The sequence below is a fragment of the Cheilinus undulatus genome, linkage group 6, assembly GCF_018320785.1.
Source record: "Cheilinus undulatus linkage group 6, ASM1832078v1, whole genome shotgun sequence".
Classification (NCBI taxonomy): Eukaryota; Metazoa; Chordata; class Actinopteri; order Labriformes; family Labridae; genus Cheilinus; species Cheilinus undulatus.
In genome coordinates this window covers 9,314,241-9,332,664 of record NC_054870.1, presented here as the reverse complement: position 1 = coordinate 9,332,664, position 18,424 = coordinate 9,314,241, and the positions used below count along the sequence as shown (strand labels likewise).

Sequence of the window (18,424 nt, the reverse complement as noted above, 5' to 3'; positions counted from 1 at the left end):
AATGACCTAAAAATCCCTTTTAAATCCTGAATCAAATCCTTCCTGATCTAATCTGACAGATTTAGAAATCACAGTAAACATCTATGTTGTTATGTGTTGTTTCTCAGGGAGGAGCTGTGTCTCACCTCCAGCCAGCCTGGAGAATCTTTCAAACCCGGTCCAATGACCAATGGCACAGCGGGCCGCAGACCGACCCTCATTGAGCCAGAGCGACTGAAGGATTTTGGCGAGGAAGAGCTTCTGAATGGAGATGTGAAGGTCCATGACACCACAGTGACAGAGACTCCTGAGATCATCCTAATGGAGCCCCCAAAAACCAGACGATTCAGCGAGTTCAGGATCACTACCAAATCTACTCCTCAGCTCCTCCGCTTTGAGGACATCAGCGCCGCCGCCTTCAGGATCCAGACAGGGATACAGAAGACACCCTGCACGGTACGACATGGGCAGATCCAAAGTGGCTGTTCATCTCTGAACTTTATTCATGGTGTCTAACAAAAAAAAAAGATGCACGCTCCATCAGAAATAATTTCTGAACATTGAAAGGAAAAAGTCTTAAAACACACACCAAAATATATTTTCATCGGACATCCAAATAAACAGTCACATATGTGAGCTTGATGGTTCATGCCACACCTTCCTTCTGCTTTCAAATTAAAGCATCAAAGTTGGTGGTAAAAAATAAGCATTGTAACCCAAGATCTTAAATCTGACTTTATTATTTCAACCTTCATATCCCACATAATCGCTCCACGTACTCTGGAACAAATGGTTCCCTCTCTGTCAGTTTTTGTTATTCACAGCAAATGCTGGGATGTGTTTCTGGTGCATTCCATAAGCACAATTTCACTCTTTTATCTTGAAATATGCACTTAATCCTTTCATTGGAGCCTGCTTGTGGTGTGAATCAGTCCACACAGACAACACACAAAGCTACTGGAGGCAAGAGCACAAGATCACGGAGTAAGCAAATTGTGAGATCACGCACCACTGAGTTAGAAAAAGCATGATCTCACAATCCCCAACCAGCTCAGTTTTAAAAATATAACACAATGCATGGACTCCAGATTGTAAATCTCATCCCTGTATCAACCGTATGTCACAACTGGTGACAATATTTTAATTTCCTGATGTACTCACTTGTGGTAGAAGCACACCCAAAAAATAAAATCACAGAATAACATAGAAATGATCAGCAAATCAGCCTCAGAAAGGCAAAGTAACCTCTTGTTTACAGGCTACTCGATTTTTGGACCTGCTTTTTATACAGTGCCATCAAAAAGTATTTGCCCCCTTTCTGATTCCTGAGTTTTTTGCATATTTATCACACTTAAATGTTTCAGATCATCAAACCAACTTTAATATCTCACAAAGACAACCCAAGAAAATAGAAAATGCAGTGTTTGAACGATTATTTAATTTTTTAAGGATGGAAAAATCCAAACCGATCTGACCCTCTGTGAAAAAGTAATTGCCCCCTGAACCTAATAACTTGTTTTGCCACCCTTGGCAGCAATAACTAAAATCAAGCGTTTGCAATAACTGGTGATGAATGTTTAGCATCGCTGTGGAGGAATTTTGTCCCACGCTTCTTCACAGAATTGTTTACTCAGCCATACTGGAGGGTTTTCCAGCATGAACTGTCTGTTGCAGGTCACACCACAGCATCTCAATGGGATTTAAGTCCAGAGTTTGACTGGCCACTCCAAAACCTTAATTTTGTGTTTTTTTTGTTTTTTTTTTTTTGAGCCATTCAGAGGTGGACTTGCTGGTATGTTTTGGGTCATTGTCCTGCTGCATATCCCAAGATTGCTTGAGCTTGAGGGCATGAACTGATGGCTGGGCGTTGGCCTTCAGGATTTTCTGGTAGACAGCAGAATTCATTGTTCCATCAATCACAGCAAGTGGTCCAGATCCTGAAGCAGCAAAGCCGCCCCAGACCATCACACTGCCACCACCATGTTTGACAGTTGGCATGATGTTCTTTTTATCAAATGCTGTGTTATTTTTACGCCCTGATATAACGGGCCGCATACCTTCCAAAATGTTCAACTTTTCTGGTTTGATGATCCAAAACATGTAAGTGTGATAAATATGCAAAAAAAGTCAAGATTTAGAAAGGGGGTGAATACTTTTTGACAGCACTGTACATTGCCTACAAATTTAATAAAACCTTTAATGTCAAAATGAATAAAGATCTCTACAAAGTAATATCTGTGACTGTGCAAGAAAGAGACAAGTGAGAGGCCACCAAGACACCTTTGAATACTCTAAAGGAGTTACGAGCTTCTGCAGCTGAGATGGGAGAGACTCTGCAAATAACAACTGTTGGCTGGGTTCTTCACCAGTCACAGCTTTATGGGAAAGTGGCAAAGAGAAAGCCCCTTTCAAGGAAAACTCATACTAAATCCAAACTAGAGTTCACCAAGAGGCATGTGGGAGATTCCATGTTCAAGAGGCAGAAAGTTCTTTGGTCTGATGAGACAGAAATGGTGCTTTCAGGTAGACACCAAACATTGGACATCACCACAAACACACCATCCCAAATGTGACACAGTGGTGGCAGCATCATGTAGTAGTGATGCTTCTCAGCAGTCAGCCCTGGAAGGCTAGTAAAATTAGAGGGTAAAATATCTGTCAGAATAAAGGAAAATCCTAGAAGACAATTTGATTTAGTCTGCAAGAACACTACAGCTTGGGAGAAGATTTATTTTCCAGTAAGACAATGACCTGGAGCATACAGAGAGAGCTACACAGAAATGGTTTAAGCCCAAGATAAGTCTATCTTATCTTATCTTATCTTATCTTATCTTATCTTATCTTATCTTATCTTATCTTATCTTATCTTATCTTATCTTATCTTATCTTATCTTATCTTATCTTATCTTATCTTATCGGACCAAAATCCAACAGAGAATTTGTGGCTGGGCTTCAAAAGGCCTGTTCACACCTAATCCCCATGCAACCTGACAGAGCTTGAGTACTTTTGCAAAGAAGAATGGAGTTAAACTGTAGTGTCCAGATATGCAAGCTTGATTAGGATCTGTCCACACAGACTCAGTGCTGTGATTGCAGCAAAAGGTGCATCTACTTAATACTGACATGAAGAGGGTGAATATTTATACAGTCATTTGTTTTATATCACATATTTTTATTTATTTGACATTACTTTGTAGAAATGTGTTTTCACCTTACTCTAATAGTTTTTCTTTTATCAAGAAGCCAATTTTATGTTGACCATGATTTATTTGTAAGGGCCAAACATCCAAGGGGTTTAATACTTTTTATAGGCAAATTAAGTGGTGTTATTCCAAGGTAACAAGAGAAATAAGTCAAAATCAACAACAGAAAAAAATATATACTCATTATCAAGGGAAAACAAAGTAAAACCAAATGAATGGCTGCATGTCCTCCTAGGGCTTCCATAGCTGTTAAACCTTGTTATTTATCTCTATCTTCATTATTTTTGCAGTACTCCAGACTATCCAAACAGTATGGGATGGAGATCTACCTGAAGAAGGAACACTTGCACTACACAGGCTCAGTGAAGGAGAGAGGAGTGCTTTACCTGCTCTCCTCCCTCACACAGGTAAGACAAAGAAGGAGGGATCGTTCTCTGACAGCTCACGGCAGCTGGGATCTGCTCTTCGTGCAGACACATGTGTACTCTACCTGAACAACCTGGAGGGACAGAAATAGCCTCAGCTTTAATGGAAGCTGCTTGGGGATGTGTGGCTGAGTGTGAGCCTGTGATCATAGGGAGTATGATTTTTCTGACAAATTTAAGAACCACTAATGTTGACCAGTTTTCTATGTTTGATGGTATTAAAAAGTAGTAAGGCTTAACCCCTTAAAGCCTGTTGCATCATATTTGATACATACTTTAATGATACCTCTGTCTAATCAATATTAACATACATTACTTTAAAAAAAACCTCTGAATACAACCTTAAAAATGATTTTAAAAAATGCCCTCAAGTGGATTATCAGTTACCAAAAACACCTAATGTATCAAATGAGATACAAAAAATATATACATTTTATGGAAATTTGGATATTTTTGGATTTTAGTAGAGCGTTAAATTAGAATTTTTTAGGTACAATTTGTGTTTTCAGACTTTAATGGGTTAAAAACCCTCAGATCTTCACCAAAAGCTGCCGTGAGGTAAAAAGATTTGTCCAAATTGCACAAATACATTAGCAACATTTCAGAATTGTGCAAGTATATTCCCTTAAATAGTGTATCCACATGTGCAATGAGGTCTGGTTGAGTTTGACCGTTTAATTCTGTATGAATATACTGAATTTAATATGTTTGTGTTCAGGAGCAGCAGAGAAAAGGAGTGATCGTAGCCACAGACTGTAACTTCTCGATGGCTGTGGCTCATCACGCTGTGGAGCTCAAGATTCCCGTTTTTGTCATCATGCCGTCGTGCTGTTGCTCACCGCGCCTGAGGATGTACAGAGACTACGGCGCCATGGTCATCTCCTATGGTAGCACGGGACACGACTCCCAGAATCACGCCCGCCACTTGGCGTCAGAGAATGGATACCTGTACCTGGAAGAGTCAGTACCTCTTATTCTTTCACTTTTACATTAAAATCTAAAGATAAAGATACCTGTCCTGATACCACTGTAACAAAAATGACCTGGACAAACAAAACTGGTGAATTTGGTATTTTCCATTTCCAGCTTGCAAATAAGAAAATAAGAAAGGTTCTCTTAACAGTGAACACAAACCAACATTTGATTTACTGTTCATGGTAAGAAAAGGCAAAAAGATTTTCTTTAGAAATGTATTTCCTCTGAATTATCATTGATAAACCAGAAGAAGTGAATGCATTGGTTCTACTTGCTGTATTTTTTAATTTAGGTAATTTTGTGAGTGTTTAGGTCTGTGAAGCCGTCATCAGTCTTCAGGTTGTGATGTAAAGGGGAACTTTTAGGGACCAGGAGACACTGCCGTCTCCCACCTCTGCTCTCTTTCTTTCTGTGACAGACGCTAACGTTAATGCATGCCTCTTGGTGAGAGACATGTTAAAACATGTCTCTCACCAAGAGAGTCTTGAGAACGGTTTCAAGACCAAGACCATTCTGGAGTACTACAACACAACTTCATAGGATAAGATAATGGATATTGTACTGTCATTAATAGCGTGTGGTATCAAAAAAGTAAAAGTAAAATATGAAAAAATATGCTAACCTCACTGTGTGCCTCACAAACACTAAGTTGAATTTAGAATTTGGTAGAACTCCTATGTTCTTGTTTTTGGCTTGTTCAAATGTGCAGTCTGTGTTTCAGCCCTAACTACAGCTCTTTGCAGGATAGATTGAAATACCTACAAGTTTTTCAGTGTTTCTGATCAAAAGTAGGATTAATGTATCTCCTGGAAACAATAAAGCCCAGATCCATTTTTCAAGGCTTGCTGTTTAATGCTAACCTTGCAAAGCAGATGGATTTGCCTGACTCCAAGACCATTAACAGGCAAATCCATTTTGCAAAGCTTCGATCTACATTTGTGCCATACCCACAAATGTTTTGGACCAAACAGTGTTATTAGAGGAGAACAAGGTGTGTGTGTGTGTGTGTGTGTGTGTGTGTGTGTGTGTAGGGGGGGGGTTAGCAGTTAGCTTGGATGTAGTGGTAGTATAGCAGCAGTTTTATCTGAACTGCACTACATTTCTTTATCTAAAGGTTCTCGTGGTTGACACATAATGTTTCCTTCCTGAGTTTTAATCATTACAGGTAGGGTTAGGTTATGTTGTAAAGGCGGCTCATTCGACACATGACAGGTACGGTAAACCAGTACTGGAATTTTCAAAATAAAAGCCCAATCAATTTGTTTCCATGGTGAGACTGCCCACATTTTCATACGGTACTTTTATTCTGAAGTGTTTCCGGGATAGTTCCTCGCTTGTTGCAGTGACATGCAATGTTGCTTGGGTGTTTAACTTTCCTTTCATTTCTACTCATGATTTTAAAAAATTGGATTATAAGAAATTAACTGAAATGCGATCTCCAACTCCTTCAACATTTTGTTCTCTGCTCAAAAATTGTTGTTGTGACTTTCCACCAGATGCATGATGGGAAACAATCCCAAAAGGAATTGTATTCTAGCTTTGTAGTTAGGGACCCACAGTCTTTTTCCAAATCGTAGTCTGAGACTAAAAACTCAACAGCTTCCTGACAAATTGTCTTTAGATGTGAGAGGGTCCCAGATGTCAGTCTTTTTAGAGTCTTTTAAGAGTTTTAGCAAAATCCTCCGGTGTAAGGCCAGCATTACTTGTCCATACTAACAACACCAGTAATGAAAACCAGAATGCTACTTATACTGGTTCCTGCTGCCCCAGAGATTTCCAATCATGATAATAGTCACTGAGATTAAGGGTTGTGCTATGCAGAGGTAACTCCTTGATTTTTTCCTAGAAGTCTGTTTTTTATTAGAGCAGGTGAAAATCATATCAGATCTCTGAAGAAATTCTTTTAAAAGGTCTTCTTTATTTCTACCTTTTTTTCCAGAGATGAAAGCTCTTCGTACCTGGCAGGTTTGGGCACAGTGGGCATGGAGATCTATGAACAAATTCCCAAAGTGGATGCAGTTATAGTTCCTGCAGCTGGACAGTACGGTCTGCTGGTCGGAACAGCTGCGGCCATTAAACACTTGAATCCTAAAATCCTTGTCATGGTAAGTAGATCATGTACTATGTGCTGGTTCAAGCATAGCGTGCAACAGGGCTCTATTTAAGACCTTATTTTATGTTCTAATGTTGTTGTTTTTTTACATGACCAAACACTGATTTCATTTCTATGCAGATGACTCTCTAATATGCAAGTTCTGGTTGGATTTTAAAAATGTTCTTCTGCTTAACCCTTTCACAACAGAAATCCTTAAAATAGACTTTGAGAAGACTTATGAGCAACTGCTGCCCGCACTTGGCAACTAAACTCAAGCTGTTGTACCTGCTGCTGAGATTAGAACAAACAACATGGAGTTATTTTTGACCAGATACTCACTCTGCAGCCATGAGTCGAAAAAATAGTTTTGGCATCTGTTGTCCACTCACAAAAGATCTCTTGAATAAGACATTTTATTATCGATAACATTTCATAAAAAACATGGCCTTGTTATGTAACAGCCTAATTGGACTTTCTTCCACAGGGAGTTGAACCTGAAAGTTTTCCTCTGCTGCTACAATCTCTGAAAATTGACAGTCCGGTCAAAGACATGCACAGCAAGCCCAACAGGAAACTCTACGGAGGTAAACATTTAGTTTTCATTGTTTCCAGACACTTTACACTGAATAAACATAATTATAGTGAGCAAACTCCTGTTACAGCTTCATTAATCTCACTGCAGCAAAAATCAAACATATCTGATGTGGTGTCTGTTGTCAGATCTTGTGGAGCGTTCACTCGGTGAAAACACTTATCAGCTGGCAAAGAAACTAGTGGATAGAATCATTCCTGTCAGGTACCGTATCTCCATGTCTCCATCTTAACATTCATTTTAATTAACTTATATGATAACGTCAGGTCTATAAATGCAGATACAGATGCTTTTTACATGTAACAATATGAAAATTGCTTCATTTAATAAATGAGGATTTTGTTCTCCCACTGTCCTCCCCCCTCAGTGAGGAGGACTCTCTGGTGGCCATGTTGCGGTTTCAAGAGTTTGAACGCTCCACAGTGGACACTGAAGGATCCATGGGACTAGCGGCCATATTGGCAGGACAGCTTCCAGAGCTAAGAGGCAAAAAGTGAGTAATAACTTTTCATTTTAGCATTTACCAAGTTCTGTAGGAAAAGAAACCTACCTCCAAAAGGTGAGGAATTAATAATCATAAAAGAGCTTGAATTTATAAAGCATCTTTTATAGGACCCAAGGATGATTTAGAAAAAACTGATGAAAAAATACAGCACAGAGATGAAATCATGAGTGTCCTGGAGGGGCAGATTTAGGAGAGACTGAAGGCTGTGGTGAACAGGTGGTGGGGGATGTAGTGCTGAGGGCTTTGTCTAGGTATGGAGTCTGGTCTGAAGATTGAGAGAGTCAAGTTTATGAAAAGCAAAAGTCTCAAGTTTAGAGCATGTCAGCATGCTATCTAAAGCATACTGTAAAATCAAGAATGTAAGTGGTATAAGCCACAGTGTGTTTTTGAAGTCTCCCAAAGGAGAAATGGTTTAACACCATCCTCCTGTGGTTCCATTTTGTTGGCAAACTCCACAATGTGCAAATGTTGTGTTGCTCTTTATGTACCAACTGTTTTCGCTCACAGCCTACGAGTTGCACTGCCTGTGTCAGCCCACCACCTGTAGTCGGACTAAGGGCGCACTCACACTAGGCCTAAAATCCAGCACGTTTGACCAGTGTGGGTGCATTCATTTCGTGCTTGGGTGCGGCACACTACAGAAGAACGAGGTGGGCCTAGGCATGGCACTGAAGGCACTGATGCAAATGAAGGAGCACAAGCGCGGGAATGTGACGTAACATGAAGTACAATGTTAAAAGGTCCCGCTTCAGAGCGCAGCAGGCAGCAGCTGCATGCTCAACAGACACACTGTCCTAAAGAGAGAGGCTGATAGAGACTGCAGGATTTTTTCCAGAGCGATGGAGAGAGAACTATATATTTGGTCTCATTACATTTCAACAAGTTATAAAGATTTTATCAGAGCTGAAGAATTTAACTTTGCACAGCTCCACTACGACCTCGTTCTAACAGTTCCCAGTCCAGTCCACATTTCTGACCAATTTCCAGCAAAGTCAGGCTTTAATGACTGTGAGAGGTTTTTATTTTGGTTTGTGAGATAAAGCTTCTTCCCTTGCCTGAGCCACAAATAACAGCTCACAGGATAGCAAACACCTTTCATCCTCTGTATGTAAATGAGAGTGCCAAATATGCGGGCAAGTGTGTGCTGGGGTTAATCTCATGGCTGATTTAACCTCTCATTATTATGAAATTATAATGCCACTGAATTAATTACCTATGATTCTATTTCATGTCATCAAGAAGTGAAATCGTGGTCTTGATCGCTGGCATTTGAACTGAAGATCGTTTATTAATCCTGTGGCATTTTCACCTCCAGCTCTCATCAGATGGTTAAAACTGCTCTTAAAAATTCCTTTAACTGAATATTTAATCCTGCTCTGGGCACAGGCTGTCCTATGACATGAGAGCTTGTTTGGTGCAGCACTGAAAGGCATCCATCATTTCAAAATGCAAAATTGCCTTTCAAAAATATGCACAATTAATGCATTGAAAAAACCTGAAAAAGGTCACTACTCCACTTTTTTCAATGCATTTATTGTGCATTTTTTTGATGGGCCACCCTTTTGCAGCTATAACAACCTCCACTCTTCTTTGAAGGCTTTGCACAAGGTTTTGAAGTGCTTCTGGGAGAAAATGTGCCTATTCATTCTGAAGAATATTTATGAGGTCTGGCAGTGATGTTGTTCGAGTAGGCCTGGCTAGCTATCTCCATTCCATTTCATCCCAAAAGTGCTCGATGGGGTTGAAAGGTCAGTGGGCCAGTCACGTTCTTCCACACTAAACTTATCAAACCATGTCTATATACTCCTAGCTCTGTGCACTGGGACACAGTGATGTTGGAATAAAAAAGGGGCTTACCCAAACTGTTGCCAAAAATTTGAAGCATAGCATTGTCCAAAATGTCTCGGTATACTGAAGCATTAAGATTGGCCTTCACTGGAAGTAAGAGGCCCAGCCAAACCTTGAAAAACAGCCCCATACCACTATTCCTCCATCAAACTTCCCAGTTGGCACAATGCAGTCAGGCAGGTAACAGTCTGCTAGCATCTGCCAAACCCAGACCCACCCATCTGACTACTAAACAGTGATTCGTCACTCCACAGAACACATTTCCACTGTGTGCTTTACACCACTCCATTCAGTGCTTGGCTTGGACTTGGTGAAGCTCCTGTCACGCAGATTTTGTTCTTACAATAATGCCAGTGGAAGTTCAGAACTCTTCAGCTATGGAGTCAGCAGAGCATTGGTGATTTTTAAGCGCTATGTGCCATAGCAGTTGTTAACCTGTTCAGTGCTTTTGCACAGCCTTCCTTCTTGTGGCTGAGTTGCTGTTGTTCCTAAACCCTTCCACTTTCTAATGATATTCTTTAAAGTTGATGATGGAATATCGGGCAGGGATGACATTTCACAAACTGTTTTATTGTGAAGGTGGCATCCATTACAGTACCACACTTGGAGTCACTGAGCTCTTCAGAACGACCCATTTTATATCACAAATATTTGCAATCTAATCAGCCAATAACATGGCAGCACTGCATTTACACATGTAGACATGGTCTAGATCAGTGATAGGGACGTATCCATCTGCTTTGCAAGGTTAGGGTTGCACAGCACTCATCAGTAATCAAGACTGTTCAAAAATGAGTCTTCATGTATTTCTGGGCCCACTGCAACAGTTTCTGCTTGTGACCATTGGTTAGGGGTGGCTGAATAGTAGGTTTATGCACGACTGCAAGCCTCTGGAGGATCCTACACCTTAAGGTTGAGGGACTCCAGAGGCACCAGCAGCTTCAAATACCTGTTTGCTGCTTTGTAATGGCATTTTAGCATCTGCTCTCTTAATCCCATGAATTTGTCTGGCAGAAACCTTCCTCATTATACCTTTATCTGCACAAACCCATCTGTGCTCTGAATCAGCCTCAAATTTCTTCACAGTACTATGATTACGCTTAAGTTTTCGTGAAAGATATAATGTTTTCATACCTTGTCCAAGGCATTACACTATTTGAGGGTTTTCAGCAGCATAGAGATTCTTTTTCTTTCCCATATTGCTGAAATCTGTGGCCTGCTTAATTATGCGGAACGTCTTTCTTACATAGTTTTCTTTATCACAGGTGTCTGAGATTGATTTCAGTGATCCAAAGAGCCCTGAGACACAATACTATCCATAAGTTTAATTGAAAAACAAAAAATTGATTGTTCATGACACTAAAATCCAGTTTGCATAATAATGTGGAATGCGGTGTATATGATATGCTTAAGTTCAACCCAAGCTTTAGAATGAGGAAGACAGGTGATTTAAGTGGAATCAAGTGAGCAGCTGTTCATTCAGCCAAAAAGCCTTGTTGACAGCAGAGGTCAGAGGAGAAAGACCAGACTCATTCAACCCCATAGAAAGGTAACAACAATTCAGATAACACCTGAGGTATGTAAGGATAATCTCTGAATGCACAGCATGTCAAACCTTGAAGCAGATGGGCCCCAGCAGCAGAAGATCACACAGGGGACCCCTTCTGTCAGCTAAGAACAGGAAACCGAGCTTACAATTTCACATGGACTAACCAAAACTGGACAATAGAAGATGAGAGAAGGGTTCTCTAGTCAGAGTCTCCATTTCTGCTGTGATATTAAAGCATAACCTCAAAAAAACATGGCATATTCAAGATCACTTTAATCACCTTTCTTTACCATTCTGATGCTCAGTTTGACCTTCAGCAAGTTGTCTAGACCAGTGTTTCCCAACCATTTTTTCTTGGAGCCCCCCCTACATGCACCTAAGAAAAGCGGAGCCCCCCCAGGACCCAGGAGAGAAGAAAAAGTGACACACTGACACCAAAAAATAACAAAGATTTGAATTGTTTCGCTGATAAAACCCTAAAAAGAGGCCTAGGAATGCTTTTATTATCTAAAGACCTTTGCATAAACTGCTTAATAACTGTTTTATCATGGTTTTAGTCAATATTTGCAAATCTATTTTTGGCAGCCTCAAAGCAGACAAAGCCTTGCGCCCCCCCCTTGAGATCTTTGGCGCCCCCCCTGGGGGGTCCCGGACCCCAGATTGGGAACCAAGGGTCTAGACTATGACAACATACAGTAGCCATATGCATCAGTTGCTGTCATGTAATTGGCTGATTAGATATTTGTTTCACAGGCAGTTGAACAGTTACACATAATTAAACTGTCAGTGAGTGTGTTTTCTTTACTGCTATAATCTGAAGCCATATCTGGTTAGAGAGAGTGCTAGACTAGAGCTAAGACAGCCATAACGTGTAACAGCTTATTTTCACAGACTGTTAAACAGATGCTCCAGTTCACACATGATACTTTTTTAATTTCCGTTCAATATGTTAAAGCTGTTATGGCTCATTTTAGTTCATGATTTTTTTAGCACAAGCCTCTTTTCGCCTTTTCTTTCGTTGATTTTATTTTCCTAAATTGGTTTTAAAAGATGTGCTTGTTAGGCATAATATTTATTTGTTCATGCCACATTGGTGCTGCATGTATGTTACGTAGAACTGAATGGAAGGACAATTTCTTGTTCCTGTAATTTATATTTGGTAATGTTATTAATACAACACTACTGGGTCAGGACCTTTTATAACACACTTTGTTTTAATGAACTTTTATGCCACTATTAGAATATTCTTTGTTTTTAAACACTCAAAAGAGTATTTATATAAACAATCCTTGATGGTGAGGTTCCAGAAAGTTCATTCTTTCTCATGGCATGTAATAAGAATATTTAATTTCAATTTAAAGCATTTATAGTGAGCTACATAGTAGTTCAACTGGGGATCTAACAAAGTTAAATTAAGAACAGTTATGCAGAGAATTAATTAAATGTTCTTTTAAATTAGTTTGATCAACCAATTACTAAATCAGTTCAATCAATTAAAGTAATCTTCCTGTTTCCTTAAGGGTCAAAGGAAGATGAAAATGAGCTTTTAGCTCAATCTTTTGCAATATATCACACATTAACATTTTTGTTTCATACATGCCCATGACATGATTGATTCACAACTTTTTTTTTTAGCTTAGATCTTTAGAAGGCTTACATATGTTTTCTTATAAAATAATATCTTTGCTAAAATTTTTCACTGTGTTTTACCATGATTCAAGTTGGTATGTGCGAATCTAAATTTGACAACTTCAGAGCAGATTTGCAGCACCCTGAATCCTGGGGTCCATACCCAAGTTTCAGGGTCAGTGCCATGGGTGTAGCACAAGGGGGAAAAAGGGTACTGATTACCCAGGCCCACAGTAAGGAGGGGCCCTTAGGAAGCCTGCAATAAAAAGTGTGTTTTTATTATTCATTCTTAGTAATTACTGTCTGTACTGAACCAAAAGCAACTAAATGAATTGGTCAACAGACTGAAATTTGTATCAAATAGAGTGAAATAAAACACTGTGGGGCCCTGCTCCTCCCTTAAAAATGTCCAAATGGTATAGTCCAGCGCTGCGAAATAATGCATGTAAATTTAATTTAAACATAATCAGAAATTATGGTTCAGGAATAAATTTAAATGCATAGATGTATTTGTAAAAATGATGCCACATTTGTTGCTTGGCTAGACAGTGAAGGGGGGCCCTGTGTGATATTCTTTCTGAGGGCCCAAAATCCCTAGCTACACCCCGGGTCAGTGCATTACAGATAAACTAAACTTTAAAAAATAATTCTAGAAATTACATTAAAAAAAAGCAAAAACAATATAACATTTTGCTTTAGTATTAAAAAAGGGCCTCTCTGTTAGTGTTGTAAGGCTGACATTCTGGAAAAGTCAGCAGAGTTAATCTGTTTGACCTCAGATGAATGAAGTCTCTCTGCCTGTGTGTGTTTGTTTATGTGTTTACGTGTTTGTATTTTAGGGTTGCTGTAGTAGTGAGCAGTGCTAACATGGACCTGGAGCTGGTCCGTCAGTGTGTGGACCGAGCTCTGGTCCTGGACGATCGGGTCAGTAAGTTCTCGGTGCAGCTGGGAGAGTGGCCAGGAGACATGGCTAAGCTGCTCGACTTTCTGTCCAGAGAGGATGTCAGGTATGCTAACCATTTAAGGATCTCTGCTCTGTGAAAGCCCAATCCGTTCTACTTTTTATGTCTCTTTAATTCTGCGCTCTGCTCGTCTTTTCCTCTCAGGCTGTTGGATGTCTGCCATCGGAGACAGGGCGACAAAACAGACCTGTTCAAGGCAAAGGTGTGTAACTAATCCCTACTTTTCACTTCATGTTGTTTTCATCCTGTCTGCTCCCTTTCTGTTCCATCATTAACATTTAACCCAAAGGCCTATCTCTGAGGCAGTAGGGCAAAGCTGTGGACTGACCACTAGAAAGGGCTCATTTCTGTTCCCATTATTTAAGTGATTAAGGTAGACTGCATTGTCATTTGTACTTTTTCCACACTGGAAAAACACAACTGCTGACTATGCTCTACACAAGTTGACTCACCTTGGCTAAGTTCCTCCATACATGCACTTCACATTCTCCTGGTTCTCAATACGTTGATACAAACTGTGGTTTAAACATGTCTTTATCAATCTGAAAGAGATTTTCAATATAAACATGTCTACTAGACTGAAGAGCTGCAAAAATTAGGCTCGCTATAACAACATTTGACAAAACTGTTTAATCATATTAAACATTTCTTTATGTAACCTAAGCTATCTGTATTAAGCTGAACATTTTTAATGAAGCTAAGCTAGCTCTTATAGAGCTCAACAGTGTGGTACCAGAACTACAATTCCCATTCATTTTCTCCTTAGTGAATTTTATTATCAGCCTTATTGTCAGAAATATTGAAGGTAGACCCATCATGTGTTACCTGAGTGTGAAACAATAATATGCTCCTGTAGAAGACAAAAGTTTGTAAGATATCAACCGCTTTTTAAGAAAAACATAGCTTATTCAAAATCTCTGCTAAAAATGCTACAGTATGTCTAGTATGCACTTCAGTAAGCCCTTGGAAGAATCGCGTTTTTGCTGTTACTGTACGGGAAGTTCCACCCACATTCATAGCTACAGTAGACCCCCCAGGAATAATGTGGTATCCACCTTATTTACTTATTTACAGCTTACAATTAAACAACTGTCGTTTGTAGTTAGCATCTATTGTTAGCTGCTGTATTAAAACACATGTATTTATATACCTCCACCTTAGCACCAGAAGTTATATATTCAGATTTACTGTAGCGGCCCTAGGAATAAGGTGGACTACACTACAATAAAGATAAATGTAAAAACAACGCATGTATGTATATACATATGGTTTGGAAAGCTTGAAAAGCTACTCTTTTAAAGTAATAAAAATGACTGTGGGTACATCTTCACAATGAAATTCGTACACAGTCTTGTGCCTTTATCTCCATTTTTGAAAGCCATTTTTGCACCAAATCAATTATATTTACCAGTCATGAGTATTTAGGTAGTCGTTTAGTTGGGTTCATGCCTTCAATGTGCTGTAATAAGGATTTTGTGAAATGTCTTTGAGATATTTAAATGGCCAATTTTACTCCTGGAGCCAAAGCCACCAAAAAGGTAAACGGGCACTGTTGAACTCTAGAACCACATTTAATCGAACAACTCTTAAAATGAACCAAACTGTATCCGAAAAAAGATAGCTGTTGTAATCCAATTGCACTTGATATACCAAATAAACTGTGAATAAATGTTAATTTCTAAGTCATATAGCAGCTACTGTAGCCCATTTTTCATGTAAAAGGGAGTTAAGCAAGCTATTATAATCATATTTTATTGAACCTTTCCGGAGACGAGTTAAGCTAGCTCCTGTAATCAAATTTGCTGATCATTTATAAACAAAGGGCACTAACTGTTATAGTAGCAACTGTTATAGTAGCATTTAACTGAACATATAAAAAGAAAAGCCCACTCTTACAATCTCATTGATTTAAAATCGTTTTAATATCACCTAAGCAAAACATTTTTAAACGAGCTGAGCTAGCGCATTCATCCACACATTTCTTGATATAATCTATGTTAGCTTTTAAAATCACATTTCACTTTTCAGTTAAATGTGATAGGCTACAACAGCTAGCTTAGCGCACTTTATAGGTAAAGGGGGCTAAGCTATATGTTATATAATTTTACTAAACATTTCCCAAAATGCTTTAAGCTAGCTCTTGTAATCAAATTCACGGAGCATTTATAAGCTAGGCTAACTGTTAGCCGTTTAATTTTAACGTTAAACTGAACTCTTTCTTACATGAACTCAGCCTACTCTTATAATCACATTAATTGAACATTCCTTCATATGAGCTAAGCTAGCTTCATTTAGCTGAACATTTTAAATGAGTTAAGCTAGCTTGCTTTAACCACATTCAACTAAACATTTCTTGAAATAATCAAGTTTATGTTAAAATCACATTTCACTTTTAAGTTATGAATGCTACAACAGCTAACTTAGCACACTACGCAATATATAATTTCAGCAAACATTTCCATAAGGATTTAAGCAAGCCATTGTAATCAAATTAACTGATTACTGTAAGCTAAGCTAGCTGTTGGCCTTTAATATTTAACTGAAAATGAACTCAGCCTACACTTATAATCACATTAAATGAACATTTCCTAAAGTGAGCTAAGCTAGCTTGCTATAAAAAACACAATTAACCGAATATTTCTTGAAATATGTTAAGTTAGCTTTTAAAAATCACATTTCACTGTTCAGTGAAACACTACTACAGCTAGCTTAGCTTACTTTCAGGTAAAAGAGAACTTTGCAAGCCTTTATAATATTATTTTATTAAAAATGTTCTGAAATTCGCTAGATAATCTAGCTCTTGAAATCAAATTTAACTGACCAAATAAGCAAATATAGCTGTGTTGGTCACGTTTAACTGGGCTCTGCTTGAGTTAAAATAGGTTTTTACTGAACATTTCTCAAAGTGAACTAAGCTAGCTGTTATTTCACTTAACCTTTTCTAAAATGGCCTCAGCTAGCTCATATAGCTGTTACAGTTAAAATCATTAATATCAGCTGAATATTTCTAAAAATGAGCTAAGCTTGTGTAATGTGGCTGTCACTGTCAGTGGCTTGAGATGATACTGGTCAAACTTCACCTTATGGTTGCTAAAGCTTGGCATTGCAGTGCATGTTGATATTTTGCTTGGACAGAGGCCGTCACTAGTCAGTAGTTGTGCATTTCACGATGCATTGAAAAGTGTAAAGTGTCTTGAGATAACTTTGGTTATGAATTGGAAGCATACAAAAACAGACGGCTTGATTGATTAATTTTAGACGTAGCTTAGGCATGCACTGGTGCTTCATTTAGTGGGCAGGGCTTGGCATACTGAATCAAGGGTGCAGTGACAGCACATGTTGGCTCCATCTTCTTCATTTTAAAGTGTTGCATCAGTAGTTTAACCCAATTACTTTGGTGTATTTGTTTATGTGTGCACAGGTGGAGTGTGTGGTGGAAACCAGAGATAAGACACAAAGCGCTCAGCTGCGTAAGACGATGGGTGAACGCTTCCCATCTGTGTGCTGGTTGGACCGATGATCACTACATCCAAATGAACATTTATTGATAAAACACCAAAGAGGAAGAGGATACAATGTTCATAAAATGTGCAATGACGTGCAAAAACATTCTGTAAAAGGCACATTAGTAACATACACAGACTCTGTTTCATGGATCTCATCATCTCTTTAAAAGTACTGCTATTAGCCAAACCCATAGACTGTATATTAATATGGACAGCACATCTCTGCACCCTTCTGTTTTATGTGAGAGTGAAGCCAAAATATCCTACTTAAACTTCCTGATAAATGGTCATCAGGTGGGCACAGTCCACAGCAGAACAGATTCTTGTGTTTGCATGAAGCAGACACTCTGGTGCGCCCTCTAGTGGTGTTTTCATGTCATGTTTCATGTGCAGGCAGGTACATTTACTAGAATGTAATGCAGCTGGATGCATACGCAAACACAAGGTGAACCAGTAAGTATATATATCTCTGGTCTTTGCTTCACTCTATCCATCTTCATATACAGTCTTTGGTCATACCAATGTGTGGGCTTCAAGATTAATTATTAGTTATATAAATTAAGTTACTTCTACTGTTTTTCAGTATTATCACACAAGATACCATCCTGTTTTACTGAATATCATCCTGGCTGTCATAAGCAGTGCTAATATTCACTATAACAGCACAGCCTGCTGTGTGATATTACTTTTACAATTGAACTGCATATTGTAGAAAACAGTTATTACAGTATTATTTTATGTCGACTGAATCATTCATTTACTTCATTTACACAACCATGACTACCACAATCTGAACAGGACTGAGCCAAGACATACATGAACATTCACTTTTGTATTATGTAAATTTATTTTTGTGGATTTACTGTGTAACCACTGTAATACATGTCTCTCTCCCTTTCTCTGCCTGTTTAAGACTGTTAGATGTAATGCTAATAATTATACAGCGAAGCTCAGTAATACATCTAGCTCAAGTGCTGTTATACTCCACATTAGAACTCATGAAATGCCTCTTAGCCAATCAGATTCCTTGGTTGGAACTAACAGTTGTATATTGTTCTTTTCTCATGTCTTCCTGTGATTATAGTGACAATGTATAAAAGTCCTTATAGTTAAATTAAAGTGAGATAGAGGCCTGTTTCTAAACCAATCTAAACTA

The 18,424-nt window shown here is 38.8% G+C and overlaps 1 protein-coding gene across 1 annotated transcript; it reads left to right on the top strand.

Annotated features, from left to right (window-relative positions):
• The first annotated feature begins 300 nt into the window (after positions 1-300).
• Positions 301-17,307, top strand: LOC121510629 (L-threo-3-hydroxyaspartate ammonia-lyase). Its single transcript, XM_041788762.1, has 10 exons — positions 301-435; positions 3,473-3,589; positions 4,326-4,567; positions 6,522-6,687; positions 7,162-7,261; positions 7,398-7,473; positions 7,637-7,762; positions 13,640-13,807; positions 13,907-13,964; positions 17,184-17,307. Exons 1-10 carry the CDS (start codon positions 301-303, stop codon positions 17,280-17,282), a joined length of 1,287 nt encoding a protein of 428 aa, XP_041644696.1. The 3' UTR covers positions 17,283-17,307.
• Positions 17,308-18,424: the final 1,117 nt, after the last annotated feature.